Source organism: Coregonus clupeaformis, chromosome 9 (genome assembly GCF_020615455.1).
Source record: "Coregonus clupeaformis isolate EN_2021a chromosome 9, ASM2061545v1, whole genome shotgun sequence".
Taxonomy (NCBI): domain Eukaryota; kingdom Metazoa; phylum Chordata; class Actinopteri; order Salmoniformes; family Salmonidae; genus Coregonus; species Coregonus clupeaformis.
In genome coordinates, this window is record NC_059200.1 from 36439963 (window position 1) to 36459223 (window position 19261).

At 41.9% G+C, this 19261-nt stretch overlaps 1 protein-coding gene across 2 annotated transcripts in view; it reads left to right on the forward strand.

Moving 5' to 3' along the window:
- LOC121573927 (probable ATP-dependent RNA helicase DDX10) overlaps positions 1-19261 on the forward strand; it is a 58230-nt gene that overhangs the window by 23822 nt on the left and 15147 nt on the right. For both annotated transcript variants that reach the window (XM_041886334.2, XM_041886333.2), the window contains exons 14-16: positions 9086-9205; positions 10045-10215; positions 16017-16073. In XM_041886334.2, the coding sequence (XP_041742268.2) occupies positions 9086-9205; positions 10045-10215; positions 16017-16073 (348 nt within the window). The remainder of the gene's footprint in view (positions 1-9085; positions 9206-10044; positions 10216-16016; positions 16074-19261) is intronic.

Below are 19261 nucleotides of genomic sequence, written 5' to 3' on the forward strand. Positions count from 1 at the left end.
AAGCCACTCCTAAGTAAAAGGTACGACAGCCCACTTGGAGTTCGCCAAAAGGCACCTAAAGGACTCTCAGGCCATGAGAAACAAGATTCTCTGGTCTGATGAAATCAAGATTGAACTATTTGGCCTAAATGCCAAACGTCATGTATGGAGGAAACCTGGCACCATCCCTACGGTGAAGCATGGTGGTGGCAGCATTATGCTGTGGGGATGTTTTTGCGCTTCAGGGACTGGGAGACTAGTCAGGATCGAGAGAGAGAGATGAACGGAGCAAAGTACATAGAGATCCTTGATGAAAACCTGCTCCAGAGCGCTCAGGACCTCAGACTGGGGCAAAGGTTCACCTTCCAACAGGACATCGACCCTAAGCACATAGCCAAGACAACGCAGGAGTGCCTTCGGGACAAGTCTCTGAATGTCCTTGAGTGGCCCAGCCAGAGCCGGGACTTGAACCAGATCGAACATCTCTGGAGAGACCTGAAAATAGCCTTGCAGCGACGCTCTCCATCCAACCTGACAGAGCTTGAGAGGATCTGCAGAGAAGAATGGGAGAAACTCCCCAAATACAGGTGTGCCAAGCTTGTAGCGTCATACCCAAGAAGAGACTATGCTGTAATCGCTGCCAAAGGTGCTTCAATAAAGTGCTGAGTAAAGGGTCTGAATACTTATGTAAATGTAATATTTCATTATTTGTTTTGATACATTTCTAAGAACCTGCTTTTGCTTTATTTTTTCATTATTGGGTATTGTGTATAGATTGCTGAGGGGAAAAAAATTAATAAATAATTAATCAATTTTAGAATAATGCTGTAACGTAACAAAATGTGGAAAAAGTGAAGGGGTCTGAATACTTTCCGAATGCACTGTAACCTTGTGCATAAAGTTAGAAATTACACAATTTCATGTGTATAACATTTTAAAGACGTGCATCACTATACTGAGAGCTTTTCCATTTCTTAAATGACGTATTTGGGTGTTAGTTCATGTTTTTTCGGAGCCCCGTTCTGCACAACGAGGATAAGGAAGTGAATCGCTGGTTGGGGTACGTTACTCAAAACAAGTGAAATTGCAAAAAAAAGTGTCTGGTGCCTTCTATAACACTCCATTTGCATTTAAAAAAGCACACATTTTGTTGTAAAAAAAAAAAGCTTTAACTAAAAAATATTAGGGTCAATCACGTACGTTCTATCATTGGATAACGTAATATGAATTTATTATTTTTGATCACTAAACATTAATAAGGCTTCACATGTTATTGCCATCGTTAATCTTCAGCATCTGTCTTTGAGGTGGTGATAGCCATACATAATAACACATCCCTGGTTCCCAGGAGATGTCCTTTAAAATGCAGCTTTGTGAGGATGAGATTGATTGAAGCAATCGTGAGAGCAGCCCGCAATAGCAATCTCAGGAGAGGACAAGAGCCTGTCGACAGTCCTCTGGGTCAAATGACACCTTTCATCGTGAACGCACAGCACGGCAATTTCATTATGCTAATTGCATCCTTGTCGTCCCCTCACCCTCACTTTGAAGAGACTGTTGAAACTGTCTCCTGCCAAAAACAAATCCGTTGGACATCGCCTTGTTAAGGCCTATCGTAGAGATGGTATGCTAAACGCTTATGATATAATAGAAAATGCTAGAATTTCAGTTATTTTTCAAAGCCTATTGGTGTTTTTTCGGAAGCTCTAGCCTAATATATTCTGATTTTTGATATACACTATATATGCAAAAGTATGTGGACACCCCTTCAAATTAGTGGATTCCACTTTTTCAACCACACCCATTGCTGACAGGTGTATAAAATCGAGCACACACCCATGCAATCTCCATAGACAAACATTGGCAGTAGAATGGCCTTACTGAAGAGCTCAGTGACTTTCAACGTGGCTCTGTATTTGATGCCACCTTTCCAACCATTCAGTTTGTCAAATTTCTGCCCTGCTAGACCTGCCCCGGTCAACTGTAAATGCTGTTATTTTGAAGTGGAAACATCTAGGACCAACAACGGCTCAGCCGCAAAGTGGTAGTGCTGAAGTGCGTAGCGCGTCAAAATCGTCTCTCCTCGGTTGCAACACTAACTATCGAGTGCCTCTGGAAGCAACGTCAGCACAATAACTGTTCTTCGGGAGTTTCATGAAATGGTTTCCATGGCTGAGCAGCTGCACACAAGCCTAAGATCACCATGCGAAATGTCAAGCATCGGCTGGAGCAGTGTAAAGCTCGCCACCATTGCTCTGGAGCAGTGGAAATGCATTCTCTGGAGTGATGAATCACGCTTCACCATCTGGCAGTCCGAAGGATGAATCTGGGTTTGGCGGATGCCCGTAGAACGCTACCTGCCCGACTGCATAGTGCCAACTGTAAAGTTTGGTGGAGGAGGAGTAATGGTCTGGGGCTGTTTTTCATGGTTCGGGCTAGGCCCCTTAGTTCCAGTGGAGGGAAATCTTAACGCTACAGTATACAGTGACATTCTAGATAATTCTGTGCTTCCAACTTTGTGGCAGCAGTTTGGGGAAGGCCCTTTCCTGTTTCAGCATGACGATGCCCCCGTGCACAAAGCGAGGTCCATACAGAAATGTTTGTTAAGATCGGTGTGGAAGAACTTGACTGGCCTGCACAGAGCCCTGACCTCAACCCCATTGAACACCTTTGGGATGAATTGGAACGCCAACTGTGAGCCAGGCCTAATAGCCCAACATCAGTGCCCGACCTCACTAATGCTCTTGTGGCAGAATGGCAGCAAGTCCCCGCAGCAATGTTCCAACATGTAGTGGAAAGCTTTCCCAGAAGAGTGGAGGCTGTTATAGCAGCAAAGGGGGGACCGACTCCATATTAATGCCCATGATTTTGGAATGAGAGGTTCCACAAGCAGGTGTCCACATACTTTTGATCATGTAGTGTACCTTAACTATCTACCTTAGATGACTTAAGGCTGGTGCATGCTGTGTTTTGTTTACCGAGTAAGTGCTATAGAGTTATTACTGTCAATCTGGCATTTAGCAAATGTGATGAAATACTTTGACACTGAGCCTAAGGGAACATTTATTCAATTTAGAAATGTGTTAGTGTTAGATTAGGTTGCACCTCAGTTGTGTTAGTTCATTGTTGTCTTCCTCTCCTTTACTTTAAAACTATACTGAACAAAAATATAAACGCAACAATTTCAAAGATTTTACTGAGTTATAGTTCATAGAAGGAAATCAGTCAATTGAAATAAATTCATTATTCCCTAATCTATGGATTTCACATGACTGGGCAGGGGCGCAGCCATGTTAGTGCCTGGGAGGGCATAGGCCCACCCACTTGGGAGCCAGGTCCACCCATTGGGGAGCCAGACCCAGCCAATCAGAATGACTTCTTCCCCAAATTTGTGCACAAAATTTGAGAGAAATAAGCTTTTTGTGCGTATGGAACATTTCTGGATCTTTTATTTCAGCTCTTGAAAATGGGACCCACACTTCAGTATACTAATGAGTAAAAGGAAGAACTCAAGCTATCAGACTAGATCTCAAGCTATCAGACTCCATCCATTGCCTAATGCGAAGTCCTTTCACAATGTTTTGACGCCCCCATTCCCCCCTGTTGACAGTGGTGTTTGAGCCGGCCCGTTGATTGAAGGATTGATTGATGAGCGTCTGATTCTTACTCTAGTCGATTTAAGTTGCCCTCAGCCATTCATGTCAGGATGGGCAGCTTCGGCTGACAGGGAGAGGAATGCTCCTCAATGCACAACTGTCCAGCGATGGAACAAGCAATAAATCACCCCTCTGCAAGATTTAACTTACCCTCTGCTTATGATATACTTTGATAATGTGTCTAAGCATCACATTTCATTAAGTCTTTTGGCTTCACCTGAATCATTGTTGAAGTTTGTTTGTTTGATATCCTTGCCTAACAAAATTGCTAAATACGTACAAAAATGCTAATAATCTTTTTAACTAAGATTTTGTTCAACTTTGAAAGGTAGGACCCTTTTAGATTAGTGAGTTCCATCGCAGCGAAAACAGCTTGTCGACTCTAGCTGCTCAGCTCACTTATCGCAAATTTCCTTTATTGTCGCTCCCATTCAAGAAGCCAATCTGCCAGCTACCTAACCTTGAGAACATTTAAATCTTTAAAGATAAGAGCAACATGCACTGGAAATATCTATAATGCTATGATTTTGCTTAGTCCAAAGGTCGAGGAGAGCACAGCAAATCGCTAAGACATGCTCTTAAATAGGGATAAAACATGTCTGAAATATAGATGGGGGTAAGAATTGACTCCGTGGACCCCATCTCCTTAAATATTTTCAAATGCATACAGAAAGCAATGCAAACTGCTGGTATTGGATTTCTCCTCAAATCATTTTTTTTCTCAATAATTTCTTTTCGACAGGGCCCATAATTTTGCCATAAATGCAGAGCAATAACTTCACACCCAATGATATTTAATTGATTCAGAATCGCGGCGAGACTCGGTGCCACCTGTGGGAAATGCTTATTAAACTGGGAGGGTTAGGAAATGAGGTCCCGAGGTGAGAATCCCAACGCCGCCACCTTCCAATTAGATTCTCTGTGTGGAGATGGAAACTGGGGGAGGAGGGGGAGTGACATTTACTGATTCGGTTTTGACAAGGGAAGTGGGACAGAGGGGAGTTGTTGACATGTACTGCTAATGATGTGCTGACCTCACTATGTTTATGAATTTAATTTTGCAACAGGTTGAATGATGTCTAATTCAGTAGTTGGCTGAATGAAACTCATGGGTACACTCGCAAAGGCTTCCTGGTATTGTGATGCAATAATTTCCATGCTAATTTGGAATGTTCTATCAACTGATGCTGGATTGCCATGGTAATGTAGAATGTTCATTCAAATGATGTGGCTCATGCAATGGAATGAATTTGTTGTAATGTCTGTTGAGTTGACTCAACAAATCACAGCACAGATTGAAGGGTACACTTTCTGTTTTTACTTCCTTGCATGGCTACACTCAAAATGGCTGCCAGTCCACCCATTATCATGTCATTGACTTGAATTGGAACGTCCGTTCTATTAATTATTTCATTCTATTTCTATTGAGAAAATTAACAATTATCTCCTTCATTTGGGTGGGGGAAATCTAATATCTTTCGATATGACAAAGCATCCCAGCATAATAGCCAACATTTTCATGGGCTGTTTTTTTCTTTCTAATGCCACATCTTTTTTTATCACATTTTTCTCTCTAGCAAAAACTCACCTCAGTTATTCCTAATTGAAGATGGCGATCAATGTCCCCAAGGGAGGAATTACATCATTTATTGCTCCATAAAATGCACCACCTTGCCAATTGACCCCAAATACGTCAATATATGGTTAAGTGAGCACACCTACATAAATTGTGTGGTGAAAATGAGAAATTCTGAAACTGGCCAATGAGGCAGTGCCTTGTAGCCCTGGGTCACTCTGAAGTGAAAAATGGTTTCTTAATAATCTGGCATGCAATATTTATGTTATCTTCAGAGTGCCAACTCAGCAGAGTCTACTGCTGGTTAGTCAAGTCATATTCCAAGGGCTTGTTTGATTAAGACCCTAGGCAAAAGCGCTTTCTATATCACTCTGGATATGGGGAAGGACATTCATTGGATTGTGACAAGGAAAGTTGATTTACCCTCTGCTTTGACTACATTGACAACAGTTTGTTCCTAGGGAATAATCACTGTCGCAAAATGCCAATTTTTGGAGTGAAAGGAGAAACGTTCATCAGATTCCCTTTTATTTATGTTATGCTTAGTGTCCTTGTCAACCGCTTAACCAGAGATTATCTATAATCTGGGCAAACATTGGAACGCTGTAAAGCCTACAGGTTGTATTTGGGCCAGATTCTAGTTAGAGGAGGAATTGAAAATGTGTTCATTTCTTGAATAATAATGAACGACGTGGAAGGTGTGTTCCTCGACACGCTAGAGGAGTGTAACTAACCTTCCATTGAGTTGCATTATTTTCCAGAGCCCCGAGTTGATTATCCCTTTTATACCATGGCTATAATTTAACACATTTATCGCTAGAAATCTGTTCATTTGCAGGTAGAATTTTTTTCAACATCCACTGAAATAGCTAGCAAGTTTACTAGAAAGACAGTAGTTGCCTTGGTAACTAAACAGACTTACTAGTTTTAAAGTTAATTTCCTGCAATTGTACACAATTTGCCATGGGGTGGAGAGAAAATGTAGCAATTTTATAGCAAATTTCATGCAATTCTACACATTTTGCCATGATTCATGCCATGTTAACCTTTTCACACGTACCAACAAACGGGTGTGATCATTCTACAGTGGTCCCTGCAGTGTACACTCAAACCGGTGTGATTAGAACGCTTATTTAGAACTTCCAGTTTCAATTGACGCAACAGTCAGCATTTGAGCTAGCCACGCTGTTTTTTCACAGAAACATTTGCACAAACACAGTCCTTACAAAGTTATGTCCTGAATGTGACCAGTTTATTTTTGGATGCAATGTTCAGACATTCTCAAAAGTAGGCTACATTAGTCCTAGCGCTAGCTGAGGAAAGATTGACGTAACACAAGCCGTCATATTTAGATAACTCTCGGCTAACAGAAACCACAATATGAATTAGCTAATAGCAATTACTATTTATAATTAATCACATCACAGGTGATCAAAATAATTGAGTAAAACACTTTCTAAAAATCAGAAGTAATCCGACGATGGGTAGTTTGTTTTTTCGCGTCAACCAAAGATAGTAAGAGGAGAGAAGATGAGTTTAGTCTGTTTGCAGTATGCATGTTGAAGGAGGTGTGTTGTCTACGATCATCCACTTCCGGAAGTTTACTTGAAAGAGGAGTGAACCATTCCTTCATCGCATTATAACATCTTTGGTCTGACAGTCGTTTACATGACACCCAGAATGCATTGTATAATGTCAACAAACATGGCGCCACACATAACTGGCAAATAGCTTAGCATTAGCTCATTATAATCAGTAGAACCTTCAAAAAAGTATTTTACACACATCATAGGTGTCCGTTACAATCTATGCATTAATCGGTATGCATTATTTGTCACCAGTACTTAAAAACGTGAATAAAACTGTAAATACATTATGCTCCATACATACATAATAATATGCCATTTAGCAGATGATTTTATCCAAAGCGACTTACAGTCATGTGCGCATACATTTTTACGAATGGGTGGTCCCGGAGATCGAACCCACTACCCTGGCGTTACAAGCGCCATGCTCTACCAATTGAGCTACAGAGGACCACATGGAGAAACAACAACACGATGTACAGAAAATAAGACACTTACTTTGATAGGAACCCACACATGTCCAAAGTTATTATTTGTAAGGAAAACAACAACTAAAGCAATGCCAGCTGGAAAAAGTGCCAGTTCGTGCAAGACTGTGCAAATGTCTGCATACTTGATCTGCGGAAACACTGGGGAAGTGATTGGGCTCTCCTCAAAGAGAGAAGTTTGTCCAGTTCAGTAAAGCATCAAACATAAATTGTCTGCAACACTGAAATGGGCTACTTCTATGTGAATTAATGAGGAGGCGGAACACACCTCAATTCAAACTGTTGTTAGAAAATAATTTCAAATTAACAAGTTGAAACAGCCTATAGATAATTAGCAGGCAGCGCTGGTTAATAGTCCTGTTGCTTAACAATCACATTTTGGAACAGTGAGTGCATTCTGACATTACGTGCATAAAACAACTCACGCTGGGGCGACCGTTAGAGATATTTGGAACTCACATGTGAAAAGGTTAATATGATATCTGAGTGAGTGTGATTAACAAAACAAAAGGGGCCCTGGGCACGTATTTGGGCATGATTACTACAAGTTTAGATAGCAGCCTTGAATAACTTACCAATCAAATTCTTTTTTTGCTGACATGGCTAATTGAGCGACTGTCAGTGACTAACATAACAAGAGAAACTGATGCACAATCATATTTCGAAATGGCACCTTGTGTAGTATATTATTCTAACTCTCAACAGGAAGTTGAGACCCAGACTGATGGATTATTATTTATATACAGGGCGTTCGGAAAGTATAGAGACCCCTTGACTTTTTCCACATTTCTTTTACAGCATTATTCTAAAACGTTCCTCATCAATCTACACACAATACCACATAATGACAAACTGAAAACAGTTTTTTTGAAATGTTTGCATATTTATTCAAGATAAAAAAACAAATACCTTGTTTACATAAGTATTTAGACCCTTTGCTATGAGACTTGAAATTGAGCTCAGGTGCATCCTGTTTCCATTGATCATCATTGATGTTTCTACAACTTGATTGGAGTCCACCTGTGGTAAATTCAATTGATCCGAGACCCACTTTGAGACAGTACTTTAAGAAAGGCTGCTGTAGTGTACCAGTGACCTTCGTCTTGATTCCTACTTCAGAAGATAGGCCAGTTGCCCTGTAAATTGTTTGACACAATTTGATAAGAATTCAACTTTTTCCTACCAATAGAGATGGCAAAACTACCCTCTATCAGGGGCTGGGAATTTCATTTTGTTGCACAGTTAGGCAAACAAATCTGCTGAAGCAATGTGTGGACAGCCCTAGTGGTTCTCTGTAATGATGCTTTGTTTGTCTTGGTCAGCATTCCTGAGTCTACAGTCTTAACCTGCTGACATAATGGCAAAATTGTCTAGCTACCTGTAGCCAAGAGTAGAAGGGACTGACTTTCAGGCAGTGAAGTCAACATGATCAATATTATGAGGTGTTACATTAGCAGTTAAATTGTTAGGTTTATTTAAGCAATAAGGCCTGAGGGGTGGAGGTATAGCCAGTATACCACGGCTAAGGGCTGTGTCCAGGCACTCTGCGTTGCGTCGTGCATAAGAACAGCCCTTAGCAGTGGTATATTGGCCATATATCAAAAATCCCTGAGGTCCCTTATTGCTAATATAAACTTGTTACCAATGTAATTAGAGCAGTAAAAATAAATGTTTTGTCATACCCGTGGTATATGGTCTCATATACCACGGCTGTCAGCTAATCAGCATTCAGGGCTCGAACCACCCAGTTTATAAATGTGAATATATCCAGCATTGTGATCATTTCCCTTCTCATCACAGGAAAGTGACAGTAACACCATAAAGAAAACCGAAAAAGAGACTAAGTTCAAAGAGGCCAAGAAAGTCCTGAAGAGAAACTTCCAAGTCAACACCAAATTAGTCTTCACTGAAGAGGGACAGGTTTGTACAAACATTTCTCTACATTACATTGTATTTTGAGTCAGATCCAGTAATAACACTTTTTGGTGGCTTCAGACTCTGCATCAGCTAAATGAGAGGACCACTTATTGTCATAACCAGTTTGTTTATGGGCAATTCCACGGTAACGGATTTACTTAGACATCACTTTAAAATGTCTGCCAAAACAAAAACCATTGATTTCAAAGTTTAACAAACCATACAACTCTATGCACATTGACTACATTGAATAATTTGCACAATGACATTTTCATAAATAAAACATGTGCAGATGCAAAGCTTGGTAGATTTTACCTTAATTCTGTTACCAAACGTTGCATCTGCACTGTTTTTCCAGTAATTCTTTTATTTATTTATTCATTACAGTAAAATCTCCCTCAGTTTTATCTTGTTACCAAACTTTGTATCTGCATAGTTCTTCCTGTAAATGTGTTTTTGTGACATTTTCTGTGGAACTGAAAAAATTGTCCTTGTGCATAGTTGTATGGTTTATTAAACTTTGATTTCAATGGTTTTCCTTTGGTATACAAAAATAAAAATTCTGAGTCTCAGCGTAATTCCGTTACCATCACTAACATAATTCAGAGAAAATTAGATGGCACCTGTGATGTTTAGTTGTGTTGGCTGTATTGATGCCCAGCCAGGTGAAAATGTAATTAAGGAGACTAAAATGTGTGTGTGTAAATGTTTTTGTGTGCATTTGTGTGTGGGTAAATGTTTTTGTGTGCATATGTGTTGATTCCTATCCAGCTGAAAATGAGATGGCACCGTTGCAGTGTTGTGATTTAACTGTGTGTTGATCAATGCCCCTCGCTCTCCAGATGGTGCAGCAGTGGCCCCCGCTCCAGAGGACGGCGGTGCCAGCCACAGAGGGGGAGGAAGATGATGGCACGTCAGGCATCAATGTGGAGGAGGCCAGAGAGAGGCTGCGCCGAGAGGACCAGGAGTTTGACAAGCTGGAGTACAGACGTAAAGTCAAAGAGAAACACAGGGTAAGACTGTAGTAGAACCGTTAAGTTAAACAAACACACAGGTTAAGAATGCCACACAGCCGTAAAGGTCAGTAAAAAAACTGCATGACATCAAGCAGAAAAAGCAGGCAGGACTGTAGACGGGTAATGACAGAATCAGAAAAAGCAGGCAGGACTGTAGACGGGTAATGACAGAATCAGAAAAAGCAGGCAGGACTGTAGACGGGTAATGACAGAATCAGAAAAAGCAGGCAGGACTGTAGACGGGTAATGACAGAATCAGAAAAAGCAGGCAGGACTGTAGACGGGTAATGACAGAATCAGAAAAAGCAGGCAGGACTGTAGACGGGTAATGACAGAATCAGAAAAAGCAGGCAGGACTGTAGACGGGTAATGACAGAATCAGAAAAAGCAGGGTAAGACTGTAGTGCAGACACAGCGTCAGACGGTTGCTCCACTAGACCATACAGCAGCCTCAGGGGCAGGAGAAGGTTAGTCGATTATTTCCCTGCATCATTTGGGGAGGCTGCATTTTATCCTAATGGTGATCTACTGCACTGAAGAGAATTTAAAAAAAGCCTTGACAATGAAGAAGTACAAACTGCATAATCATAATATACATTACATAATATATTCCTGAATTGTTACTGCTTCAAGGTCCCTTATGGTACCTCGGCACCTGGTTGGATGTTTATATGTATCGTTGTCAATGGAGCCAGTTAAAGGCTCTAACTTAATCTCCCCACTCTCCTCCAGCAGGTATGAAAAATAAATGTCACAGCTGTGACACGTGCACACTCACACATACGCACAGATACACATAGACACAGATGCACACACACATTTACAGATACGCACTCACAGATACACACACGCCCCAAGGTTATTACCTCAAAGTGATTGAGGACAGGCGTGGGCCAGATGGGTCTCTGGAATGACTTGAAGTAGCTGTTGGAGCTGCACAATATCAGTGGAGACCAGATGAAAGGGAAGGCAAGGCCAAGCGTTAAATGGGCTTCAAAATGGGCTCTGCACATTAAATTCAATAACCTGTTAGATTAGGGGAGTAAATACTTATCAGAAACCAGGTGGTCTTTATGGGCCTTGTATTGGGCTTATATATACCAATAAACTTGATTGATATCTAATTGCCTATTTTAGCGTTTATGTATAACAAGGTCAAAATGTAAGTTGGGGAAAAAAGGCTCAGTTCTACTGCAATAAAAGCTCTAAAATGTGGGCTAGTACGGTACTGTGGCTCAAACTCTGTTTGGATACGAGTGTTCTAGATTTGCCCAGAGGAGAAGGCTAAGCCTGTCCTGCTACACCCGTCCCTCCACTCCAGGTTATATTTATAAGGCCATATATAGTATATCGTAGGATGAAACCCAAATGAAAATAACTGAGATGTCTGAGTCTGGCACACAACTTGGGAGCCCGCAGGCAGACTGGGGGAGATTAGGTTCAGTTAATATTTTTGAGAGCAAGCTTAGTTTCTCTCCACTAAAATAACTGCAGAAAGTTTGTTCAGCTTATCTGATTTGCAGATAAAGTACTTTTCTTGCCAGTGGATAAATATTGACTGCTGGGATAAATATTGACTTCTGGATTCTATTGTCTCGCCCGCTCGTTGCTACCTTATTTTTATTTTATGATATGATTATCTTATGATTTGATTGGAGGCAGTAATGATTGGACTTTGGAAGGCAGGTGTTGTGGTGAGTATTGATGAGGGAATATAAACGTTGCACAATGTGTAGAAAACTCATATAGAACAGAATTAAGTCATTTTAGCAGTGTAGTCAATGTCAGGATTTTAGTTTTCACTCTTATGCTATACAATTACCTTCAACACAATTAACCTAAAGCTAAATACCCCACTACTATTTCACTTTACTAGTAAAGGTTACAGTTCATCAAAACCTATATCCGTTCCTTAGACCAAGGAGTAATGCTTGTAAGCTGAATGAGCCCAATGAAACTACCCAACTGAGGCCTGTCCTCTATCCTGTCTACAAAAACATTGACAGTAGCTAGGTTTCCATCCAATTGGCGACAGGTTTTCATTCTAATATTCTGAAATCCACATAAAGAAAATATGCGCATTTTCCCACCAGTGCTGTTAATTTTACAGACACAAAAACATCCCACCATGTCGAATGAACAAATTGTCGCCATTTATAAAACTACCTGTTTCCACCACTTTTACATTTTAGTCATTTTAGCAGACGCTCTTATCCAGAGCGACTTACAGTTAGTGAGTGCATACATTTTGGTCTCATATCTGTTGTGATTTTTTAAAATATAGTATGACGTTACTCAATGTGGTTAATGTCAAGCATGCATTAGCTCTGCTGAAGTGTTGTGTAGGTGAGCCACCTCCCCCCGTAAAGGGCGGCCCTCGAGTGGCTCATCTCATTGTCTCGACAATTAAGTTATGCCTCAGGAACTCCCCTGCACGTCTATTAGGCTTGGCTGTTGTGATTAAAGCCTTGTCCCGTTCATTTGTCGTGCTCGCCGAGCATTGCCAAGAATGGTTGTTGTGATGATGGCTGACGTGTGAAGGGAAAAACAGACGCTCTAAAAATCCATTTCAATTTCTGTGCATCGCACTGCCTCCGACACTCAGACGCGTGTCCAGAAATCAATTAGCAGCATGCACCAACATGAATCATTCCTGGCTGGCTGGTTTGCTAAATATCCCTCCTCATTCTCTGGCTGTACTAAGGCCCCACTCAACCACTGTTGTCATCATTTGATTTCAGTGACAATTGGATCATTTTGGTTCGGATCATCATTTTTGTCCCATACTTCTACAGTAGAGAGCCAACTCACCGCTCTGGACCACTGTAGCTACTGTAACTGCCCACAGCAAACTGACTGAGGGACTGAAGGCATGCTGACAGACTGCCAACTAGATGGGCAGTTACTAGTCTGGTGTCCGTGGCCCATACTAATGGAGGGCGGCTCAGCGGGGAAATGGTGTTACTCTCCCCAGACCGTCTTTAATAGATTTATAACTTATTGGTTAGTCACGACTCCCTCTGGTGTTCTCTCTCTCTTCTCCCACTTCCTTTCTTATGGTCTTGCGATCTGTCTCCCGCCACCACTTTTCTGCACAGTTTGGAGGCTGGGCCAGGGTAGATTCCCATATTTTCATTCTGTCACAGTCCAGTGCGCCTTGCTAGCTCTTTAGAATGCTCATACCTCGTGGCCTGAAAACGAATGAGAGCCAGGAGCTAGCCTTCCTCCCATATCAGGGACAAATGAAGAGGGAGAGGATGGCTGGAGGACAGCAGCCATTCCCTCCCCACCACACACACACACCCACCAGTGGCGGTCGGTGCTGTTTAAGATTAGGGAGGACTATTATTTTTGTTGCATGGCCTTATTTCTATTAAAGCATATTGGATGACTCATTCATATTCCATTCACCCAGCTCAATGTAACATCGATAGGTTTAGGCTACTACATGATGCTCACATTTTCCCTATACCCATCATGAGGTTGCTACAACCTAGCCTGTAAATGAAAGTTTATAATGTAGAGACAAATTTGAGTAATCAAGGTGACAGACAGTGACACATTCAATACCGCCTTGCACACTCTTGCCTGCATCTAGTTGATCTAGGGCGTAATCATTAGTCCAAACAGTTGCAAACTAGTTTCTATTGGACAAATTCAGGTATGTTTATCCCTGTTTCGTTCCGTTTGCTTCCATTTAAGACATGTTTTTCAACAGAATCGGCGGAATGAATACAGCCCTGATCACCTGCACACACAGTTCACTTTCATAGCAGCGACATACAAACAGCATCATCACTTTGCTCGTTGTATAATTCCTTCTCGCATCTACACGCTCTCCTCTCACCTTTTACCTTTGCTTGTTGACTTCAGTGCACAACACAACAGCTGTCTGTGACCAGGTGGGGAAAAAAACGTTACAAGCCAAACCTTCATACCATAACCGCTAACAGCTACACCCCTTTGTTGTTTAGGCTTGCCATAACAAAGGGGTTGAATACTTATTGGCTCAAGACATTTCATTTTTTTATTAATTTGTGAACATTTCCAAAAACATGATTCCACTTTGTCATTATGGGGTATTGTGTGTAGGCCAGTGACCAAAACATGGGGTATGAATACTTTCTGAAGGCATTGTAGCTTGCTGGACATTTCTTTTTAGCATTTCTTATACTAATAGACTATTCGAAGAGGGATGCAAGCTCTTGTTTGCTGAATGTTAAATACAGCAGCCAATAGAACTCAGAGGGAGTTTGAAAGAAGAGGGAACACGTGATGGCGGTATGCTATAGCAGTTATTTATTCAGATCCATAACCATTCAATCTTCCTGAAGAGAAGTGAAAGCCGTCTGCATCTTATTCTAGTCCTAAATTATTCAAGCATGTCATTACAATGATGAAGATAAAGACAACTAAACGTATTTCATTTAACTGTTGAAAGCAAGGAAGGAATGATGCAACAATAGAGAGAAAGGGTTAGGGCAGGATGGGGCTATGGACTCAAGCTGCTTACGCCAAATCCTGACTCTGCCATCAGCATGATGCAACATTAACCTGTACTCTTTGGACCAGGCAATGTTTTTCCACTGCTCAATTGTCCAGTGTTGGTGATCACGTGCACACTCGAGCCGCTTCTTCTTGTTTTTGGCTGAAAGGAGTGGAAAACTTTGTAGGCAGCATGTCCTGCACCAGCATTGCATGTTCTCTCCCAGTTGCATGGTTTGAACGAGGTGCGTAATTCCAGTCCATACAGTACAGTAATACAGTCCACACTCAAAGATTAGCCTACTGGAGCTAGTTTCATTTATTTACACAAGAGAGCATAGCTACATCTATGGGCTTTTCTGTTGTGCGTATTGTGCGGTAGCCTATACAGTATCATAGGCTCTATGTATTGGATAATGGCACAATCATTTGGGCTTGGGCTCATGAAATGTCATTAATGTAGGCTCATAAAATGTATTTTAATTTATGGCTCATCAGGCTCAGGTAGCATCAGGCTTTAATTTTCATGCTGATCAAATCTATATGCTTTAGAATGACACTTCCGGTTTGGGCGGGAAATACTGGATTACTAATTTATTCTCTGGATGGAACATTTTGTAAAATACAGGGAAAATATTCAACCCTAATACACACACATACACACACACACATTCTAATGCAAACTGGTTTTTACTGGGTGACATTTGGAGCAGAAATTAAGAACTCAAGAATCAGCTGCTGACATTTCCAAATGCGTTCTCCCGCCGCATCTAAATAGGCTTCCGTTTTATCACACTATCCTTATTTCCCCCTCCGGCGGGGGTTTCACTCCTGTGTCAGGTCGTTTACTGTGGTCAGTTCTCCCTGAATATGCCGTGTTGGTCAAATGATGATGGCAGAGGTCTGCTTTATTTTGGACTGTGTTTTGCATGTCAGCCATTTTGTTTAGATTTGTTTGGTGTGTTTTGTCCCGCCTGAAGGATGTGGCTGCCTTGATACTCTATTGCAACCTGTCTAACCTCCTCTGCTCTCTTTCCTGCCGTCCTCTCGCCCCCTCGCCCCCTCTCTCCTATGACCCATGGACAATTTCTTACCTTAGAGGCAGTAACCAGAGAATCTCATAAAACAAAAGCTACATAGAACAAAAAAGACAAAGCATATCCTCTCATGGAATCTCTGACAATCTAATGAAATACAGCCATTTCACCCCAAAACAACCTGCCCTGAAAGGCATGGATTGTCAGAGATATACGAAACCAGAATCTGGTCAGACTGACATTGCTCTAAACTCATTCTCCTCTTCTCTCCCACAGGAGAAGAGACTGAAGGAGAACGCTGCCAGAAGAGAAGCCAGCAAGCAGCACTCTGAGGTAAGTCTGTCTCTCCTCCATTTTACATTACAATTTCTCCCCCCCACCCCCCTCTTAAAAAGCATATCCATCCCATCCTGAATGGGTTTGACTCCAGGCACTAGCTCCTCTTCACTAGCGCTAGATTAAACCTTGGCTGTTAAAAGTGATACTTCTGTCAGGATGCTGCCATTGAACTCCAGTCTAGCTTCAAAAGGATAGGCAGTCTCTAAAAGTGAGAGCCACTCTCTTCCCCCTCATCTTTGTAACAAAGGCATAAGGAACATTCTCTCCTCTTCAGCCTATGTCAGACGTGGAACGCAGAGTCCCCTGGCGCCGATGTAGCAGTTAGCTTTTAGATTGGAACAGAATTCATTGAGGAGAGAATGGGACAAGCACAGTGGTACTTTACAGGGTCATTAATGTCAGCCCCTCTAGTGAGTGATGTGAAGTGTTATCTTCACAAAAGGGGACATGCTTTTCTGCAGACAAATACCAAACGCTCCATAGAGCGTCTCTATCGCCAGCTGAGTCGGCGCCACTCCTGCCACGTGAGGATGAGACTATGAGAGAGAAGTGCCTTGTCTTATGTCTTACGTAAGACCCAGGTCACAAAGCATCTGGGGTGTCTTCAGCAGAGGCCAGTGCCTCTCTTCCTCTCCGTGTAATATTAAATCTCCCTCTTCTCAGCCTGTGTCAGGCTGCCCGCCTGCTGAATTCGTCTTGCGTAATGTGAAAATGAAAATTCTTGTCTTCAACCTCAGCAGGATTACCATGCCTGTACTCTTTCTTTCTCTCCTTCTGTGTCAATCAAACACACCCAGTGCCATTACATTAATGCTGGCTTGCAGTGATAGATGCTCCGGAGGTGTTAGGGCGGCATTTCTCTAATCCCCCTTCCGGCATTCTCTTCTGATGCCTCCTATCACTCTGGTGTATAGCCTACCTTACGTCGCCTGCTCTTTTTAGCCCTCCTATTTGGCCTTTTCAGCAACGCGGGAGACAAATCCACCAAATAAGGGGAAAATTAATGCAACATCATGGGCGGAGTCATGGGCGGGATTATCATACACATCCCCCCTGACCTCGTTCGACTGGCTCCCCGGCGTCCACATCAAATACCTCCTATTGGGTTAAATCAGACATTGATTAACACTTCACAATTGTCCTGCCTTTCATTGGGTTCAGAAGCCACATTTCCCATCTTTCTTTAAAGATGCACTATGTAAAAATCGCTCTGCCATTTCCTGGTTGCTAAATTGGAATAGTTCGCCTAGTATCAGTTTATGTGACAAAACAAGCAAGTATAGTGTAGAGCAGTGGTCACCAACTGGTCGATCTCCAAGCCATGGTAAAACCCAATGGTAAAGCCTTGCATTCCTATTGTTTTAATTCATTTTGCACTGTTGGTGGTAGGCGCACTAGATTTAGCAGTCCTGGCGCTGGGAAGGCAAGGTGTTCCCATTTTGAAGCATTTCATGTGTCTGAAGGTAGAACTCTGCCTACCCGGCAGGCCCAGAGAGAAAATCAAGTGCACCCATAGGCCTACTACTAGCCAATCAGATGACTCAGATCACCGTGTAGGCACAGTTTCCTCGAGCCATAGACTGGTAAAAGAAGCCTTGAACGCACAGCAAAGTTGATAATGTGAGATTTCAACACTTTTAAAACCATGACTAGAGAGAGACTCAACAAATACAGCAAAGAGCTGCTGTTATTATGATTAAGCGTATGTTTAAGTTGTTATTCAGCACTGTCAACACTTTGTTCAACAGTTTTATAAGCCATAAAATGTGCTTCCTCCCTAATTCCACTCACGCTACAAGCGGCGCTGCAGCTGCAATGAATAAGTATAGCAAAGTGTCTCGATAAGCTTGCGTTATTTGCTGCTTGTCTTTTTTTAATATTGAGGAATATTTATCTTTCTCTGGTCATAGGAGTAACACCATTAATTTGCGCATGAGGCAGAAATAATGCAGTGCGACTTAGGTTTCGCCATCAGCTGGAAGATTGTCCCCTTTTCTCACCGGAGGGAGGGAGAGAGGAGGGACTGTGAGTCGGGTGCGAGGCAGAATGGTCTGAGAAGAACAACGTTGGCAGGTCAATTCAAGCGTAGCCAATATGCAGTGCTAATGTATTGGGCCTATAGCCTACTGCACAAACCTCATTGCTACAGAACTGTTTTTAATTGGTTCATGTTGCATAGGCTTACGTTTTGGAAAAAAAATCTGAGCGGTAGATGTCGGCTTGCATTTTGACTCAGTGATCTTGACTTAGAAAAGGTTGGTGACCACTGGTGTAGAGAATAATTGTACCATCTAAACCGCTATCAAATATATTTTCCATAACCAAAAATATTGTGTTTTCAGCTGTTTGAAGGGGGTGTAAAAACCGAAAGTAAAAGACGCAAAAATTAAACTTAGGAACGGCAAGAATAGAACTAGAGCACATAGACCAGATATTCCACTTAGACTTGCTTTCAATGAGAATGACAGATCTATAACACACATTTCTGTGAATTTGGGCGGGTCGCCCAAAATCATACATATTGCAGCTTTAAATCTGCCCATTTTAAGTAGCTTTTTTCTCCATTCGTTCATTTTCTGTTGGCCCTGAAGTCTGCTCTTCTGTTTTACCAGCTGCATGTTAAACCAGGCCGCTTCCTCCTGGTATTGATGGGGGCTGTGTGTGTTGAACTATCCTCTGCCATGCCGAACACTTCTCCCACTGCCATCCTCCCACTCGCACACAGAGACAATTAGAGTATTACAGGCTGTCTCCACTGGGCAACGGGCCTTCAACCCTCCACCGTCCTCTCATTTATCATCGCTAACACTTTTCCCTGAAGCCTGCGAGCGCAACCATGGTGCCCTCAATAAAGCAGCAGGCCTGACTTATCCAGGCTAACGCTTGGGGAGACGTTATTTTGTGCTGGTTTGTTAAGGATTTGGAAGGAATTGGGAAAGACTTCGGTCAGATATCGTTTTTTAACAAAATGAAGTGCCTTCTACACTGTCCTTGAGTTTCAAGTATTTTTTGTCATATGAAGTTTTGCTTTTGTGGAGTTTTTATTCAGGTCTTATTTAATGTTCTAGTTCCCTGGGCAGGATAAAGATGCACCATCTTGTTTCTAAGGGTGCTATCGATCATATAAGCACAATGCTCAGTAGTTGGATACCTTAAGGATATTATCAAAATGTGGATGTGAG